The 19548-nt window shown below is 36.6% G+C and overlaps 1 protein-coding gene across 4 annotated transcripts in view; it reads right to left on the bottom strand.

Annotated features, from left to right (window-relative positions):
• Nucleotides 1-16955, bottom strand: part of LOC149849074 (uncharacterized) — an 86815-nt gene extending 69860 nt beyond the window's left edge. For 3 of the 4 annotated variants that reach the window (XM_090013322.1, XM_090013303.1, XM_090013309.1), the window contains exons 1-7: nt 16703-16955; nt 16392-16584; nt 14856-14965; nt 14339-14417; nt 14172-14239; nt 12314-12380; nt 5197-5305 (exon numbers count right to left, since the gene is read on the bottom strand). In XM_090013322.1, coding sequence (XP_089869448.1) covers nt 5197-5305; nt 12314-12380; nt 14172-14239; nt 14339-14417; nt 14856-14965; nt 16392-16584; nt 16703-16924 — 848 coding nt within the window. In that variant the 5' untranslated portion in view covers nt 16925-16955. Of the gene's footprint in view, nt 1-4853; nt 5306-12313; nt 12381-14171; nt 14240-14338; nt 14418-14855; nt 14966-16391; nt 16585-16702 lie in introns of those variants that run through there. The other variant, XM_090013315.1, reaches the window with a different exon arrangement.
• Between the last annotated feature and the right edge of the window lie 2593 nt (nt 16956-19548).

Here is a 19548-nt window from a genome sequence, read left to right as displayed (position 1 = left end):
GTCTTACCCTTCAGGTTAAGGGTTAAATATGAATCTTTGCAAAAAAAAGGTCATTTGTTTTTAAAAGCTTCCTCTATGTTTCAGTCATGAGACCCCCCCCCTTTTTAAACTTCCCTTTTCAAAGCTTTTAGGGATTTTGTTTTCTTGCTTCTTGCAATCTCTTTTGGATTTAGTGCAAAACCTGAAAATTCCATCATGGTTTCCTCACTCCTTTTTATCAACCCCTTTCTTTTTAAGGATTTTGTTCTTTTCAAAGTCATTCAGTATAAGGAATTAAACCTGAACCTCATTTCATGAGGGCCTTTCAAAATCAATCTTTCATACTCAGTTCAGATTTTCTAACTGGGGCATTTTTGTTTTCAAAATTTGATGTGTTTTTCTTTGCCACTAAGCCCAGCTTTCAACCGACTTAGTAGCAAAGAGGGGCATCTGTAAACACCCCGAATTTTTCAGGTTCATTTTTTGACACCCCCTTTCACAAATGCCAACCTCTTTAGTACAGTATAGGAGTCTAACCCATGGTTGCCAGTCAAGGAAGCGAGAGTGAGAAGCGAGGCACTTTCAAAAATTTAAGAAGCGAGAAGCGTGGGACTACTTAGAAGCGAATCATGAACCGTCTCGAAAGTGACCTAGGAAGCGAACCGGAAGCGACCTAGGAAGCGAGAGGGAAGCGAAAAAAAGAGGAAAGCGAGGGGGAAGCGTGGGGGAAGCGCGCTTCCCAAAAAAAGGGACACTTCCCCACACATTTCAGAAGCGCGACGTTTTGCGCTTCCAAAACGCATATCAGGGAAGCGCGCTTCCCCTACTGTATATGCGCTTCCAGTAACTCTAGTCTAACCCATAGGTCCATTCCAGTTCAGGTGTCATTTCACCCCATTTTGTCAGAAAAAATATCATTTTACCCCTAGGTCACCTTAGATCCTTGTCAGTTAGACCCAACCAAGCTTATTTTAAGCTTAGAAGAGTTAGAGTGCCAGTCATTTCTAGCTTCCCTGAGCTCACGATGAGTAAACCCTGTTCATTTCAGCTAAATTCGGTTCATTTCCTGTGAAATGAGTTCATTTCTAGCTCGAATATAATCTAATTATCCCAGAGTCAGTCAATTCCAGTAGATCTTATTCTCCTGTATTTAATTTGAGCACATCAGGAGTTCAAGTGGTCCAGTTTTAGTTCAAACTTCTTTACCATATTCTTGGAGTTCATTTTAGCTCAATTCAGCTCATTTTAGCTAGAATTTAGCTAACTCTAGCTAAGATTCAGCTCGTTTAAGCTCCGAAATTAGTTAATCTTAACACAGGCGACTTTGATTTTAGCTCAAACCCAGTACACTCTCGTTGATCACTTCACTCTAGAGTGAATTTCTCACCATTTCTCTTAGAATTGTGTTTGTTTTCAATCATCTAGTCAGGAAATCCACTTAAGATAGCACTTTCTTAGTTCACCTGAGTTCAAAAACCTTAGAATCCAGTTCAACCCTGTTCAAACTAGTTCAAACCTCACTTTCCAAGTGTCACTGTTCACCCTACAGGGCAAAACCATTTCTATTCAGAGGGGCAGTTCAATCCATTTCTAAGCCAGAGCAATTTCCAGTTTGGACTCGGATCAATTCTTTATCTGATATTATATTTATATCGAAGGTCCAACTCATGTTTCAATTTGGACATTTGATATCTGATCCGATCTAATGTCGGATCTGATGTCTAAAATCCATTTTCTATTTTGGACCTGGATCTTTTATCCAATTCACTTCGCTATCTATATCCATAGTCCAATCTTGTTTTCTGAACCTGGATCATCTCATCAGATATCCAGGATCCAATCATTTGTTATTCAGGATCCACTTTCTAATTTTATCTTTGATCCAGGATCCATTTAATCTAAGATCCATTTCATTTGTTTATCATGTCAGGATCCATTTTTGGCAAGTTTATCATCGATCCAGGATCTGTCTACCATTTTCGAGCATGGATCGGGTTCATCGTCTGAGATCCAAATCCATCTGTCATTTGAAGCTTCAAGATCGAGATCCGGATTCAAATTTTCCTTTCAATCCAGTCCTTAACCTAGATTCAAAATTGATTGAAAAGGACATTTTAAATCTAGTGCTTTCACATTTCAAGATTTGGTATTTTAAATCTTTTTCAAAAATCGTGTGTACCAAATCTAAATCCAAGCCTATCTTTGATTTGGATCTCGGATCCTGAACGAATCTTAGATCCAATCCAACCTAGATGGAGCCCACCTAGGTGGTGCCACATCTAGATTTTTCCAGCCCAAAGTTTCTTTTTCTTGTGTTATAATTGCACTTTGGTAAGTACTTTACACCTTTTACTTTCCATGTTAATTTTTAACATTCCTTTTTTTTTAAATTTTTATTTAGGCTAAAAGGAAAAATCAAAAATAATTCCAAGGTGGACCCCACTAAGGAGGTCGACCCTACCTTCTTTTTCCATTTTCCTTTTCCTTCTTCTTTCTTGTCTTTTTCAAGCTCTTAAAAACTTTCTAAAAATTTTCTCTTATTATTTTCCTTCGAACAAGTTTGCAAAATTTTCAAAGTTCCTTTTTTATTATTCCTTTTTTTTTATTCATTTATTTTGTTGTAGGCCAGCCAAGAAGGAGGAAGTGGACCCCACTAGGGAGGTCGACCTCCCCCCTCTCACCTCTTCCTATTCTTCCCTTTCTTACTTTCCTTTTCCTTCTTTTCCATTCTTTCCTTTCTTCTCTTCCTTTCTTTTCATTCCTCTTTCTTTTACAACTCTATAAAAGGGGACCCAAGGGGGACGTCCAACCCATGTTGTGCCTTCCCTCTCTCTCCCTATCTTGCTCTTTTCCTCTCTATCAAACTCTCAAGCCCCTTCTTCCTCCAGCCCAAGGTAAAAATATCTCTTGTTTATTTTTTCTGTTTATTTTTTCTTTTTCCATGGTGTCGCCACCCTCTTTTGCTCTTTTCTTCTTCCTTTTCATTTGATCTTCATGTGATAGCATCAAGAATCCATCTAGCTGCAGGTAAACGCTTGTTTTCATGTCTTTCTTTCATATATTTTGATCTTAGTTGTTGTATTTTATCTCAGCCAACAATAAGATGGATATTCGACCTCTCATAGATCGAATCCCTCTTTCAATCGGCTATAGCAAATATATTTCATGCTTCGCTATTTTATTTTATTTACTTAAGTATTTTTATTTTATTTTTCATCATCTGCACGTTCATGGATGATCAAGGATACTTGATCTCACGTTTTTATTGCTTATGCATGCATAAATTAATTTTTATCATGTTTTAGGGTTTATGCATTGAAATATTTGACTCTGATCTTCCTGTTAGCACTGATATTTTGTATATTAATCTTTATTATTTCAAGCTGAATTTTTTATAGGATATTCATGCATATGTCTACGGGATTCTGACCAAATTTCATTGTTTATTTCGGATCAGACCCGGTTCAGTGCCGGTTCAGGTCTGACCCAAGGATCATAAAAGGAATGAATGAAAAAATAAAGAAAAATAAAAAATAAAAAAAAATACTATACTAAGTCTACTTAGCGAATATCAGTCTTATTTTGACAAAAATTTGGCTCTAACACAATTATTTATTCGATTAAAGTATTTGAAAATAAATTGTTATGACCAAAATACCCTTTTTAAGAAATTTTTCCAAAAATCGTTAAAACATGTCTTGTTAAGTTCGAAACACCTCAAACACGCCTAAATGAGTTAGTGATTTATTAAAATGATTAAATTGAATATTTTAATAGTATCTTATTTACGTAAATTATTGAAATGACCATTTTACCCTTCTTTGCCAGAGAAGTAAAATTAAGCATGTAAAACACACACAATACACAATAAAAGCTAAAAATCTATTTTTCACTCGAAATAAAGCAATTCCTTCATTTATTTTCTCTTAAAAATTTACAAGTTTTACAATGAGAAAGAGAGAGAGAAAATGCATACCGGACGGTGTCGCTCGAGGTCGTCACCGGCGTCGGGGTAGGGAGATTGGTCGTCGTCGGCGTTAGGGTAGGGAGACTGATCATCGCCGGCGTCGGAGTCGGGTCGTCGTTGGCGTCGGGGTTGGGTCGTCCCCGGCGTCGGGGTCGGGTCGTCCCCGGCGTCGGGGTCAGGATCGGGTCGTCCCCGCCATCAGGGTCGGGTTGTCGCACAGTCGAGGTCGAGAGGATTAGGGCAAAAAAAAATTGCCCTAATCCTCCTCTCAACCCTTTTTATCGGGCTTCTTTTTTTTTAAAGTCCAAACATTGGACATTTATGACCCTAGGTGCGTTGACCGCACCCAGGGTCGGGTTGACAGCACCAGGTGCCGCACCCGCATGTGCACCGGCGTCACGTCGCATCGACGCGGGTGTGGCACCTGGTTGGCCGAATCCCTGTGACTTTATATATATATATGCTTTTCCTCCAAAGCAAGGTTCAGCAGAGTTGATCTAGCATGGTTACCTAAGTAAACAGCAAGTACATATGCACATGCATGCTACATGGGGGAAACATAGCTCATTTTGTAGCCTTACAGCATAAACACTCCATACTAACATCTAGTACAGACCCAAAAGCAAGAATTTTATTACAAAAATCTTTTAAGACAATGTCTTTGACATGAAGTCTCTCTCTCTCTCTTGTATATTTTTACTTGTATGAGCATGCACATATTTGAGGAAAGAAGTGCCATGAGAGCAATGACTATTAGGGGTGATACATGAAAGGAACTCGCATAGTGAAATCATCCCATTGCTGGTGGAATCAATCATGAACAGTGTGTAGGGTTTTCCTACTAGCTCTCTTCTAAGATAGTACAATAAAACGAGGGGGGGGGGGGGGGGGACACCAGAGACAGGACTTTGAAGCAAGGGTATTCAAGTTTTCACCATAAAGAGGAAATGCATATTTTGTTTACCTTTTTGTTGACATCAATGGCCCATCTTTATGAACAATAAATTAGTGAAACTGATTTCCTGTGGCATGTATGGAAAAGGCAGGAGGCATCACTGTCCAGCCTTTTTTCGAGCATTAGGGAACAAAGTTTTCATTACGAAAACAAGAACATGAGGATGACACAATTATCTCTTGCAGAAACCTCACCAATTATGTTGATTCATGCTAATTAGTAGTTAGACACATACCTGCTGAACATGTGGAACAATGATGCAAATTAAACAAGTATTACTTACAATGGTACTTACAATGGTGTTTTTGCTGGCACACCAGGTTGACGAGGATATTTTGTAGGAGTCTGATGATGCTTTAAGCATACTACAGCAGTTCTTTGTCCATATGGTCCTTCAGACTGTACTGTAGATAGAGGACATTTGTTATAGCTCCAGAAACAAGAATACATACAACTATACAACTAAAATCATCTTGCAACAACATAGTGGTCATATGATAGAAGATCCAAAACATGATCTGCATGACAAGGTTTGAAAACCAGAAATGATTTTTCATCCATTTAGATAGCACTAAGTATGTCAGGATCTCTGGTTCGGTCTCTCTCACACACAGGTATTCACGCCCATGCACATGCACATATTTAGACACCTTAGTACCTTGTTTGGTTGTTATTCTAACCAAATGTCATTACTTGACACACTTTGAGTTGTTATGGCATTCGAATAAAATAGCATGATTTGTTGTTACATGAAAAGATGCACCAGAATCAAGAAGCCAAAGAATTTTACCGGGGTTGGGGTAAGATGAGACCGTGGCTTCAGGTGAAGAAAACGATCATCTAAGAAGAGGTTGGAGAGTTTCAACTAATTAAGATAAGGATTTGGCTATTTCAACGGATATGTCTTGAGAGTTGCCAACCATAGCCGTCTCCTTAGTCTCCTGAGGTGTTTCAAAAGTAGCCACCTTTTTTTTCTTGGCCTCCATTCTTCTAAGCTTAGGGCACATAAGTTTAATATGCCCCGGTTCATGACACCAATGGCATGATTTTTCTATTGTCATATTCATTTTCTTGTCTGCCAAAGTGAGGTGGTCTATAAGTACGAGTGTAGGATCCCGGCCTAGAAACGGCCAAAATGGAATCATCTTCATTATTGGAGATACATTTATTTAGACGATTTTCTTTCATACATAATTCCTCAATGGTATCTACAATAGAAAGAATTTTTCCTCTATGAAGGAAAGCCGACTTGGTAGACACAAATTCGGTTCTCAAACCATTTATAAATTGATAAAAGTGTTCTGCATCAATTTGCTTTTGGCAGAGTGCAATATCCTCGAGGGAATACCACTTTGGCTCAAGAAGAGCTAATTCTTCCCAAAGTTCGGAGAACTCATTGTAGTATTGTCTAATACTTTTCTCTCCTTGGGTCATGGTCTGAACTTTGTCTAATAAGTTGCACATGTGTGCACTATCCTTGAGAGAATACATATTTTTGAGGTATTCTCAAGCTTTGTTGGCATGCTCAAATTTTTTAAGGAAGGCTTGAGCACTTTTTAATATCCACACTATTAATGAGCCAAGACATGATCTTGGCATGTCCAGTCCTCCATTCTTTCCATTTCTTCTCGTAACTAGTGTTAAAATGTAACTTTTCATATATATATATATATATATATATATATATATATATTCATATATATAGAGAGAGATATGTACATATATACTATGTATATATGTACATATATATTTCTATACATATACAAATATATATTGACATATCATTGTAAAACCCGATAAGGGTATTTTTGTCTTTTTTTCTTTTACACATATTTCAATTGAAATATGATTGTATTTTTTACATTTTATTTTTCTTCTTTATTATTTCTTTCTTTTTTCTCTTTTTATTACAAAATAGAAGGACCGTTGGGGGGCCCACCCTTCTAGTCGTTGGGGCTCCCAACAACTAGAAGGGAGCCCCAATGGCTCCTCTCTCTCATTTGTTCTCCCTCTATATATTTGAGGGCTCTCCCTCTTGTAGAATAAGGGTTTTTACCCCCTTCCACATCATGAAGATGTATATTTTGTAGCCTTTGTGGCTTTGCCCCTTTATGGGTTTATGTGTTGGCATATTTTGTGGTTTTGTTTACCCATTAGTGGGTGGGTGTATTCGCACTTCATGTGCACATTTATTGGTTCATTATTGAACCTAATGTATTCAAAGTCGTTTTCTTACATGGTATCAGAGCTCGGTTGGGATCGAGTTGTTCTTTGTTGCATCGGGAAGCGTGCTATTCAAGAAATTTTAAAGAAAAGTAGCGAAGTTTTCATTTCTCTCACTCTTTTCTTTCTTTTAAAGTTATTTGGTATGTATTTCATTCCTTTGAGTGTCGTGCATTATGAAGAATTAGATATATTTTGCATATGTGTTCTCTTTGTTATTATGAGTTTGGATTATTAACATTTCATTGAACTCTTTTCGTATATTATACATTTTTGTATGTCTTTCTTTTAAAATTTTTAAAACCTGTGAACTTGTTTTTTCGAAAAATTAAATATATGATTGTTCAAAACATGCTTTAATGGGTCGGTAAAAATTTATGACCATTGGAGTTTTGAACTTATATTTTATACCTATTTTTGTTTATAAGAATACCTTTTATATGAAAGGTAAGTCTTTAAGAAAGTTATGTTAAAATGTTTATGAGATATGTAGTGTAAAACTATTGATCACATACTCTTCTACACTCTCATCATAGTTGATTGGTTCGTATTGAAGGTATGTGTTTATCCACTAAAAGGTCCTATATGAGGCTTCTCATAATATCGTGTGTCTCTTTGAAAAATGATTGACATATATTATTTATGAAAAATTCCTAATTAAGTTTTGATTCCCCTACCTAATGTGTCCTTTTCATATGAGCAATATTTGACTAAGAAGGCATCTTATAATACCGGTTGAATTAAGTTTTTAAAATGATCTTATGAAATATGGTTATTCTCTTTGCATCTTTTTACTCTTAAAAGATTCCTCAATTTAATTTCAAAAGTGTGTTTCATTATAAAATTTATGGTCTTCATTAATGTTTGGTGCATACTTATTGCATTAGGAGTTGGTTATAACCTATTAAGTCATATGTTTTTGATAAAATTATGAATTTCTCCTCATCAATAAATGTTTGATTTAGGCCATAGTGCAATCTTATTATTCTTCTTTGTTGGGATTTCTCCCACTTTAATGAAGTTTTTCTTCTTTTCGTGTGTACCCTCCTTTGGGGATTATGTGTTTGAACTCTCTTTAAGAGGCCTTTAGGTCCTTGTAATCTTCTTATGAGTATATACTCTTTGTGAAGATTTCATGGTTGTTGTGAGAAGATTGGTTGTGAACGTCATTTTTAAAGTTACAATAGTGGTTTTCATGAGATTTTCAAACTTCATAATCTTACCATCTTTATGAATACTTATGTTGTCCTAAATTTGTTATTTGCTCATATTAGGATTATTATCATTCGACATCTTGTATTGCGTAAAAATGCATCTATTATCATTTGATGTGCATATAATTGCACTTTATATCTATCATAGTTAAAGGCTTGATTTGATTCTTGGATTATTCCAAATCGGTTCTTGCACATGACGTTGCTTAATATTTTATGTTGTGTTTGTGGCATAAATAAGCCTTTTGATATAAATGACTTCGGTTTGAAGATTTGATCATGATTAAGCATAATTCGTGTTTATGCAAAATTATTGTTATAAGACATATTCTTGTGATTGATTATGTTGGATCTTTATTTGGAAAATGTTTCCTTAAAGTGTTTTTTGCCTTTTTATGGCATTTATATTTATTCATCACAGGTTGTTTGATGCATCATTTGTTTGGCCTTATTATTGTTTTTTTTAGAGATGTTTGTTGAGGTGAGTTATGGGCACCTCGTGTTATGTCATTTTAGGTTGTCAACTTGTAATTTGACCCTAAAATGACTTGTTATGTGATCTCTAATTATGAGTGTGTCACTCATTTATTTTTGGCCATTGTTTTTATGGATGCTCTCTATGTCACATGGGTACGGGTGCGGGTGCGGGAATTCGGCACTTCCAAAAAACCCGGGTGCAAGGGTACGTCAGGGGCAAAAATGTAATATATATAAGGGGATCTGGGGGTTCCCCGGCACGGGTCCATTTCATAGGGCACCCGCACTCTTCCCACATTCCCCCACCAAACAATAATTCTTTGTCGAAGAATACTTTACTGATGTAATCTCCTCCCCACCCCTACTGCTTTACCTTACTACTATTATTATATTATTATGTCCCCTAATTTAATAATAACCAATAGTCAAATTACTAAGAATAGTTTTTCTTTTTCCTTATAATAGATACATAAAAGGTTCATGTTGGTCTTTCTATAACTACAGGAGAGGGCTAAGGCCTAAGAGCTGTTTTGCATGTTTTTACGACAGTCTGCATCAAGTTGTGGAGGCAAAAGCGACCTTACAATGTGCTTGGGATGCCCGTCAATCATGAATGCGCCGCCCTTGGGTCTCGGACCGTTCAAGTCAAATCCCTCATCCGTCCCACCTCCTCCTCGCCAACATAGAGCCCTTCACGGAAGGCCCTCGATTAAATGGTCACGTGAACAGGATCGCTATTTTGAAGGGGCTTTCAGTTGCCCATGTGACTGGGGGCCCACACCTCTGCAGAAACCATTATTATAAAACTCCTTGGGGTTTCCCACGCACTTATTAGGGTGTCAGATTTATGTTGACGTATCTGCATTCGATTGAGAAGCTTGATGAAGAGTCGTCTTACGTGGCACGCATTGGTTCCGTTAAGAAAAAAAAAATTAAATTTCGCAGCCCATTTCACAGGGCAAAATTTTAAAAAAATAAAATAAAAAAAATAGACCAAAATGACCCTGGGTGCGTTGACCGCACCCAGGGTCGGGTTGACCGCACCGGGTGCAGCACCCGCACCCGTGTCGCGTCGCGTCGACGCGGGTGCGGCACATGTCTGGCCGAATCCTTGTGACATAGGATGCTCTTAATTATGTGAACCTGTGATGGATATATGATGGTTGGAAGCTTAAATGTTTTAAGGTATATTAAAATCAATGTTTTATTTGTTATATGTTTGTCATTAGAAGTCTTATTGCATCAAAAGTCTTCTCCTTTTATAACTTTTATCTAAGTGTCATCATATGTAGACAAGATTTTTATTACACCTTTGTGTGTTGGTGGCCCTTTGTTGGCCTTCTCTTGGTCTAGTAGCTGAACACACTTGTCTTGAGTGTTATTATATGTAGACAAGGCACGTTGATTCACACCATGGTGTGTGATTTTAGTCCATGTTGGCATTTGTATCCTTGTTCTAGTCGCTGAGATTTATGCCCATGGTTGGCTTATTTCACTCATTTCAAGTGTCATTTTATGTAGACAAGAGATGTGTTGTGTTTTAGCCCATGGTTGGTTTGATACTCTTGTTCTAGTAGTTGAACATACTTGATTTGAGTGTCTTTCTACGAAGACATGAGATGATTTTGGTCCATATTGGCGTGTATTCTCTTGTTCTTGTCGTTGATACACTCATTTCAAGTATTATTACATATAGACAAGAGGTGTTTTTACACACCTTTGTGTGTGTCTTTTGGCATTTAATGACATTATGATTATGTTCTTGTTCTAGTAGCTTATACACTTGATTTGTGGGTTTTGGAGGACTAATGAGGTAGTTGCTTGTAGTGGATGAACTGTTGTTGAAATTTGTGAAATTTCTTTTATATTTTGTCTTTTAAAGATACAAGTGAATCATATCATTAATATGCATATTTTAAAATCAAACTGATTTTTTGGCATTTAATCTATATATTAAGTGCTTATGGTTTTAACCACCTTTGTATTTGATATGCAAAATGAGTTTTTGTAATTGCAAACATTTGAGTGAGATGTTCCTAAATGTGTAAGGTTCTCTACTCAAATAACACTCATTATTTTGCCTCTTAAGTGGACTTAAAACATTTTGAACTCTTGTGTTTTATACACTCCTTTTATGCTCTTGAGCATTTCCTTCTTGAAATCGCTTTCAAAAAATTGCCAAAATCAATAACACTTGTCTTTCTATCTTGTAAGCTCAAGTAATATTACTTGACTAAAGTATGATTTGAGTATGTTCATTAATGACTCTTTTAAGTGTTGATTCATTTCATGATATTATATGCATATGCTCATTATGGCCTTTAGGCCCTCATTCAATAAATTTTGTGCAACTTATGCCTTTTCGTAGGCTTCTTGTGGTGTTCCTTAGTGGACCATTGTGTCATTCCTCATTATGAGGTTATGTTTGTCCAATGTTGGACCTTATGAATGCATTATGCATTCTTGTAATTCGTTTCTGCTCACTCTTTAACATGATATATGATTATGAAAATTGGTTTTCTAAAATCATTTTGCATACATAAATAATTATCTTGTTCTGTTAAATCCTGTGCTTCAAATAAAATAATTGTGTTTTTACTGTGCATAGAATATCTTTTTGCACCATTACTTTTGGATGAATCATATGATATGGTTTTTGGTTAATTCATCTTGTTTGGAATATTTCACTTGATTAAAGTGCAAAGATATCTTTTACTTGGCCCGTTTTTTGTTTGTTCCACAGGATCTTAAAGATAAGATGAAAAGAAGTACCTTGGATAGATCATAGAAGATGCTCTCCATTAAAGTCAATTAGAGGAAGATATTTGCAAATCTCCATGGCATCCTTACTGAAGATTCTTGAAGCCTTGAAGATTTTTCCTCATGTATTCTTCAATCTTTTTGTTTCCCCACGCAAAGATTGAGGGGGGGTGTTAAAATGTAACTTTTCATATATATATATATATATATAGAGAGAGAGAGAGAGAGAGATGTACATATATACATATTTGTATATGTATATATGTACATATATATCTCTATACATATACAAATATATATATTGACATATCATTGTAAAACCCGATAAGGGTATTTTTTGTTTTTTTTCCTTTTACACATTTCAATTGAAATATGGTTGTATTTTTTACATTTTATTTTTCTTCTTTTTATTTCTTTCTTTTTTCTCTTTTTATTACAAAATAGAAGGACCATTGGGGGGCCCACCCTTCTAGTCGTTGCGGCCCCAACGGTCATTAATATGACCGGCTCCCAACGACTAGAAGGGAGCCCCAATGGCTCCTCTCTCTCATTTGTTCTCCCTCATAACAATATTGCAATGGGAATATGAGAATTTGCTCATAAGCAAGTTTAATTCCATGTTATAAGAAAACCAAAGCACCAAGGAGCTGCATAGCTTTCGACACTTTAAATAGAAATCATGAAAAAATTTGGTAACAGCAGAAGCAGCATTTTATAATGACTCATAAATCTGGTTACCTGAATGAAAATGTAATATGGAAGATCCCATTAATCTAACTGCCTTCTTTGCATTTTCAACTTCTTCCTGATCAACAATGAAAAAAAAATAATTGAACGCCCTGAAAAAGATGATATAATGCATAAGAGCTTCCTTATTGTTCATCACTTAGGAAGATCCACAATGGAGAAGAGATCTGCCAATAGTAAACCACAAGCATGACAAATAAGCATAGAAATGAGTTCCAACAGATCAACTTCTAATTCAAATTCACAAGGTAATGTTGATCCCATGTCCAAGAAGCATTTTGGAGGATAGAAACTATTGAATCCAAAAATGAAAATGTCTCTAAGAATAAGACAACCCAACAGGGATCTTGATTGGAGAGCTGAACAGTTCAGCGACTAAATCCAAAGAGATAGTCAGAATTGTGGGTTCTTAGTTGGCAAGCACAACAGATTTAGGCACCATGATAAGGCCTGGTATGGACTAAGAAAAAGGAGAAAATTGCAACAGTTAAAATTGGATGCCAATGACCAGTAAGAGCTATAGTTCTTTGAGAACTATTGCCTAGGGCTGGAAAATGAACCAAATGGCTCATGACGCGGCTTGGTTCGGCTTGTGACAAGCTCGTTCATGATTGGCTCATATAGCAGCTCATTTAGTTGAAATAAGACGAGCCTGAAGAGAGGGTATTCGTCTAGAGTGAACTCATCTAGATAAAAAATAGGGAATTTTACGTTTAACCACTGAACCTATGACAAAATTATGTTTAACCGCCTGTTGTTTCAAAAAATTTCGAATAGGCGCCTGTGTTTTCAACATATTGTTCATATGACCGCCTGTATCACTTTTCTTGCTAAAGTTACTGATTTAACCTTAACTGTACTACAACCACAAAAAGTCACATTAAATCATTTTAAAAAAGAGAGAGAGATGGTTAAAGTGTCATTTTAAGGAGTCAGCTGGACTTGCTAAAGTTACTTGTTTAGCCTTAACTATAATACAACTACAAAAAGTGACATTCAGTCATTTCAAGAAAAGAAATGACTAAAATGTGGTTTCAGCAAGTCAACTGGAGTCAAATGATAAAAAAAAAGTAGGCTAAAATGGTCATATGAGCAATATCATAAAATTCCCTACATATATATATGGTATATATTATATGTGTAATACATAAATAAAATAATGCAAAGAATATATAAAGAAAAGGATGCATGGAAAACATACATATAAAATATTAACTATTAAGTTTAATATATAATATATGTATTTTAAGAATAATATATAGAAAATATTTATATTCCTGTAAAAGACATGGAGGTTTCGTAAACAAACCAGCTCGTGTTCGACTTGTCTTGTTCAGGGATGAGCTGAGTCTGAGTCACGAGCTTGGTCCACTAGTAAACAAGCTGAGCCCGAACATGCCTTGTTCAGTTCGTTCAGCTCATTTACCAGCCCCAAGTATTGCCTACAAAAAAAAAGGAAAAAGGATTACGAGATCTTCTTGGGCAAGATTCGCAGGCGCACTTTAGACTCCACAAGAACTTGAAAACCACTTTAAGGTTCCTTCCTTGCACAACTCCACTATAAGGTAATCTGTGGTATGGACAAGGAACAAGACTAGTTGTGTCCTCCTCCACATCTTATAATGACTCCTTAGAGGCCAAGGATAGAGAGGTACATGGTAAGAAGATAACTCTGCTTTCCTTACAAGGTAAGGAGGAAGTGAGGCATCGATTCCAGAGAGAAGGTATAACAGCAAAAGATAAAATTGGTTGAATGTTTTTAAATTAGAAGCTTTAACAGTTTCAACACATTAATACTAACATATACACAAAAGAATCTAAATTGAAACCCAGAGGAAACGGCAAGAACCTGAGGATTGTACCCCTTGGCTGCTACAAACAATCCACCAACTCGAACCAATGGAAGGCAGTACTCAGCTGAAAATAATTAGCAAAGAGTAAGCTTCCATAAACAAGCAAATGATTGAAATGAAAAGTCAAATGCTTTAAGAGTTTAACGTAACAAATATAATTGACCTAAAACTCTTAATTCGGCTACTGCTCTTGCCACAGCTACATCAAACACCTCTCTGAAATCTACACTCTGTCCAATACTCTGTTGAATATAGTAAACAAAAGCCACTCACGCATGCAGTGAAGTTTATGAAATATGGACGCAAGTTACACAATGCAAAATAACAGGATGAACAATAATGTTAAAAGCATGGTCTCACTAATCACTGAGATATTAATCAAAGCTGTCAAGCATGAGAACTATTTGTAAACTAGTACAAAGCAACACAAATCATAGACTAGATGTTATAGCAGTGCCATTATATCCTTTTCCAGGGCTTAAATCTTTCATACTTTATATAAGAGTCCAGCATACATTCTCCACTTAACATAGGTTGAATGCCAATTTGTGAACATTAACTTATTTTGGATTTCATGAATTTAGGTTTTACAAAATCCTGAAGAAATACAATTTACATGCATTTGCACAGCTATTCAATATGCAATACCATTGATATGTATAGAGAGTAGAAGCAATCACCTCAGCCCTTCCACAAACAACTTGTACATTTGACAAATGAGAGTGCTTGATAACGTGCTCCAGAAAAAGACACCTTTTATGCATAGACTCTAACAGGGTCACTTTCCAATCTACATTAGATAATATTTAATGAGGACATCAGAATTCCATGATCTACAAAACAAAAAATTTAACCATCCAACAATGTATGGTAATGTACTAGTTGCAGTTGTAAACGAAAGAAGTCATTTAACCACATAAGTTTAATATTGGGTCATCAACGGCATTTGGACTAGGTGGAAATTAGTTCCATACAACTACTTCCATCCAGCTGGCAGTGCAGGAGGTTGACAGTAAACAAGCTCCACAGGAATTTACAGATGAACTGGTCGAATTCGATCAGGCACTTGGATGGGTACCACATTGTAATTCAATTGGGTGAGAAATTAAGTAATATTACCAACAGAATAAACATTAGATGCTCTATAATCAGCATAATGGATAAGAAAATGTTGAATGATAATAACTTCAGATTTTAACATAAGTAGTACGTGTACCCACTAATCATACAACCATCATCAACATGTATGATATTTGTGTTAAATCCATTGAGATGTGGTAGCTATGATTTGAACTATCAATGTTGTCTACAAATTTTTCTTTTCTCTGTAAGTGCCAACTGAACTCAACATGGTGGAATAGCATGGCCTTCATCAAATGGAATCCCTTGTTCTTTTTTTGTTAATCCTTATTTATGCACCATTTGGTCTAACTCAATTAATCAATTATCTTTAACTTTCATGGTTGAGTTTTTACAGAAACAATTTAAATTCTAGTAATTTATTCATATTTCTTTATATCTGATTCATATTAATCCATACTTATGAAAGTCATCCAAAATATATTTTACATATAGCATAATACCGAAGAATTTTAAAGTTAACTACCATTTTTTGTCTTTTTTCCTGTTTTCACTTTTTCTAATATTCTACCCGAACCTTTATCTATCCTCATCTCCATAAGGAGAGAACTGATATTTCCTCTCTTCTCCTTATTTTGTTTCCTTCACTCGGAATATATACATATATATATTCTTCCTATCAAATTATATGCACAAAGACTTCTCTCCAAACAATATAGAGAATCAAAGATAATTGGGTAGCCCGAATGCTTGAAAGATTGAAGATGCTGCCAAACAATATGGATTATCACACCAAATCTATTTTTCTATATTCCCACCAAGTCATTTCCACAAATCCGTTCGATTACTATCTCCCAAACAGAGCCTAAGGGGCTAACCATGAAACCTTTTTACGGACTGGACTTGGGTAGTCCTCCCATACGTTTGTCATTACTCCAACTTTCCACTACTGTTTCCTTCATCTTCTAACCAAAAGATAAATCAATTCATCACTTGGGAATCCTTCCTAACAACAAATTGCGCTGACCATTCACTACAAAGCCACTGTTTTTAGTAAAAAAGACAAGTACCAACAAAAGGAAAACCGAAAAAAGGAACATCAAAAGATAGAGAGAGAGTGCAGATGAATTCTTCACCTGGGCAAGCGATTGCCAAGACGACACCGGGCAAACCGGCGCCACTTCCGACGTCCACAACATTGAGCCCGTCGTTGGTGGCGGAGCAATGCTTGGCATAATCCTTCGAAATTACGGGAAGGATGGCAAGGGAGTCTTCCACATGCCTTTTCATAACATCACTCGGTTCGGTCACAGCAGTAAGGTTCATGTGCTAATCAACCGGGTTCAACAACCAAAAGCAAAAAAACGGGGAAAAAAAAAAAGAGATCACCAGCAAAACACCCACGAAGCAAAACCAACAAAAAGTTAATAAACACCACAAAACTCACGGTGTTCCAATCCAAGAGCGCGTCGACATAGAGCGCTACTTTCTCTCTCTGGGGGGCACTTAGAGAGGAAAGAAGAGGCGTGTCGTTGCTGCTGTTGGTGATGAAGCAGAGGCTGGTGGTGGCCCTCCTCTTCCTCAAGGATGGTGGTGGACTGGTGGGTAGGATGTAGAGATGGAGGTGGTGGTGCCTGCTGAGCAAGCTCGCCATGCTCCACCGTATCATTTCGGATGGCTTTCTGCTTACAACTAAATTGATCGAGTATCACGGAGAGGGTGGTGTATGTTAACCCCCGATGACAAAGATATCCTTCATCCATAAAGTCAAGGATGATGTTACTCTTCAAAGTCTACATAGAGAAACGAACATTAGCCGATGATCCAATGGTGAGCCGACGAAATGAACCTGCGCCATCAAAAATGTCTTTTTGAACTTTTCATCGTCATCTTCTTTTTCTTCCTTCTCCGTAAAACACTGTAAGAAATCAAGGGAGGCAAAAAGTTTCTCCTAGAGAAGGCCATGAAGATCAACCATCTCACTTTCTCTCCCTTCTCTTTCTACTTCTGTGCACATCCAGCAGATGATCCTACATTGCTCCATCAAACACCGACTGACCTGCACACTGACTGTAGCATCGTTTAACTTGATTCGTTATGAAGCCTGATTCAGAGTTTTTGCCCTTACAGAAGGGGGGTTTGGGGGTTCCTCCCAATGTGGGTAGCATCGTTCAACTTGATTCGTTGTAGAGCTTGATTTAGAGTTTTTGCTCTTATAGGAGGGGGGTCCAGGAGCTCCCCCCCTACGTGGGTCCAGGGGGGGGCGCATCTAGCGGGGGGCAGCGCCCCCCGGACCAAATTTTTTTGGAGCCTTGTATAATTTTTTTGTTTTCTTTCTCTCTTTTAACTATCGAAAAAGAACAATAAAGCATTTTGTTTAATCGTGGGGCTCATGTTTCCTTCGGTTGTTTCTTGCTCGAGGTTTTCGTAATACCCCTTCCCACGATGTTTCTATTTTTTTTTTCTTTCCCACGATTTTTTCAATGACTCGCCTATAGTGATTTTTAGTGTTGTCGAGTCTCCAACGAGCCTCACAGCGATTTATAGTGTTGTCTGGTCTTCCAACAGCGATTTGTAGTATTGTTAGGCCTTTCTATAATGATTTATAGTATTTTCGAGTCTTCAACGAGCCCCACAACAATTTGTAGTATTTTCGGGTCTCTAACGAGCCTCATAATGATTTATAGTGTTATTCGGCCTTTCAATAGCGATTTGTAGTGTCTTCTGCAAATCACTATAGCGATTTATAGTATTTTTGGGTCTCCAAAGAGCCCCACAGCGATTTATAGTGTTGTTGGATCTCACTATAGCGATTTGTAGTGTCTTCTGTAAATCATTATAGTGATTTGTAGTGTTATTCAGTAAGCAAATCGATGTAAATCGCTACCCGAATTAGGACCAACTTGTTAGGGTCATATCTCCCTAACCGGAGGTCATATTTCAAATTCGTAAAAGGTGGTATCTTCGTTATTGAGTCTAGTTTATTTTTGTACATTTTTAATGATTTCTATTATCATTTTGTTCTCCATTTTAACTAAAAACCAGACCCCTATTATTCTATGTTATTTGGGTTGCACAACACTACAAAAGTGTAGGCACTGGGAATGTACATGGAAGTACACTTGACTATATTCCGATAGAAGGAATACAGTTTAATAATAAGGAAGCTGCATATAAATTTTACAATGATTATTGAAAGTGCAGTAGGATCCAGGCAACGAGCACTAGAGGGGGGATGAATAGTGCTTTTAAATATCGTCTTCAAAATTTTGAAAGATTTTGAAATTCACAAAGCAATTACACAAAGAACACAAGAATTTATCTTGGTTCGGTCTTCCAGACCTACATCCAGTCCCCAAGTAAAACCCGCTTGAGATTTCCACTATCAAACTTGTGTAACTACAAGATCATACAGACCAAATTCGGTCCCACTTTCAGTAACACACCTACTGAAAGCAAACAACTCCTTTAAACCAATGAGTCATTCCTTTTATAGAAAAATGAAATAAGTAACAACTTATAAACAACATACGAGCCCTTCTTATAAATGCAAATGAGATGCAATTGACTTTTGAGGTTGTTAAAATACTCAACTCACGAATTCACTGTCTCTCAAAGGAATTTGAGTGAAAAACTGAAGTGAAAAATATCAAGTGAGTGAGAAAATGAATATGAGTGAAAAGCAAAGAGTAATTCAATGTAATTTGATTGGATTGCATTGCTTTTGAGTGTGGAATGCACTCATATTTATAGTTGAAAGATTCCATACGTTAAGAGTATGAAAGGGTGTCAAAACAGTCTATTTTGAATGATTAAAACGTTTGAAAAAATGAAAAGACACGACTTTTAAAAGTTACAGAAAAATGACAAAATTAGTCGGCTGAAACAGTAGTCAGTCGACTGATAGTTAACTATTAGTAGACTGACAGTTATCGTTGGTCGACTAATGAGTTTATCAAGCCGTTTGAAAATTTGAAGTTTTGAAACTTAGTCGACTAGAGAAAAAGTTAGTCGACCGATAATATCATCAGTAGACTGAAAAATCTTTAAGTCGACAGTATCAAAGTTCAGTAAGGACAGTAAACAAAGATGAAGAAAAGTGTTGCTTGATCATCTCCTTGAGTTCAGCAATATCTTTCTGAATTGAAGAAAGTTGTTGAGTCACATCTTCACGAAAAGTGTGTTGATGCAGCTCCAAAGCTTCCATTCGCTGTAAAATTTCATCATTGTCTTGACTAGTAGAGAATTTCTTTCGTTTTGCTTGAGATGAAGGTGCCACAGAAGATGGTGAGG

Source organism: Nuphar pumila, chromosome 1, assembly GCF_984573655.1.
Source record: "Nuphar pumila chromosome 1, dmNupPumi1.hap1.1, whole genome shotgun sequence".
Classification (NCBI taxonomy): domain Eukaryota; kingdom Viridiplantae; phylum Streptophyta; class Magnoliopsida; order Nymphaeales; family Nymphaeaceae; genus Nuphar; species Nuphar pumila.
The sequence above is the reverse complement of the archived record's forward strand: the minus strand, read 5'-3'. Positions and strand labels throughout refer to the sequence as shown.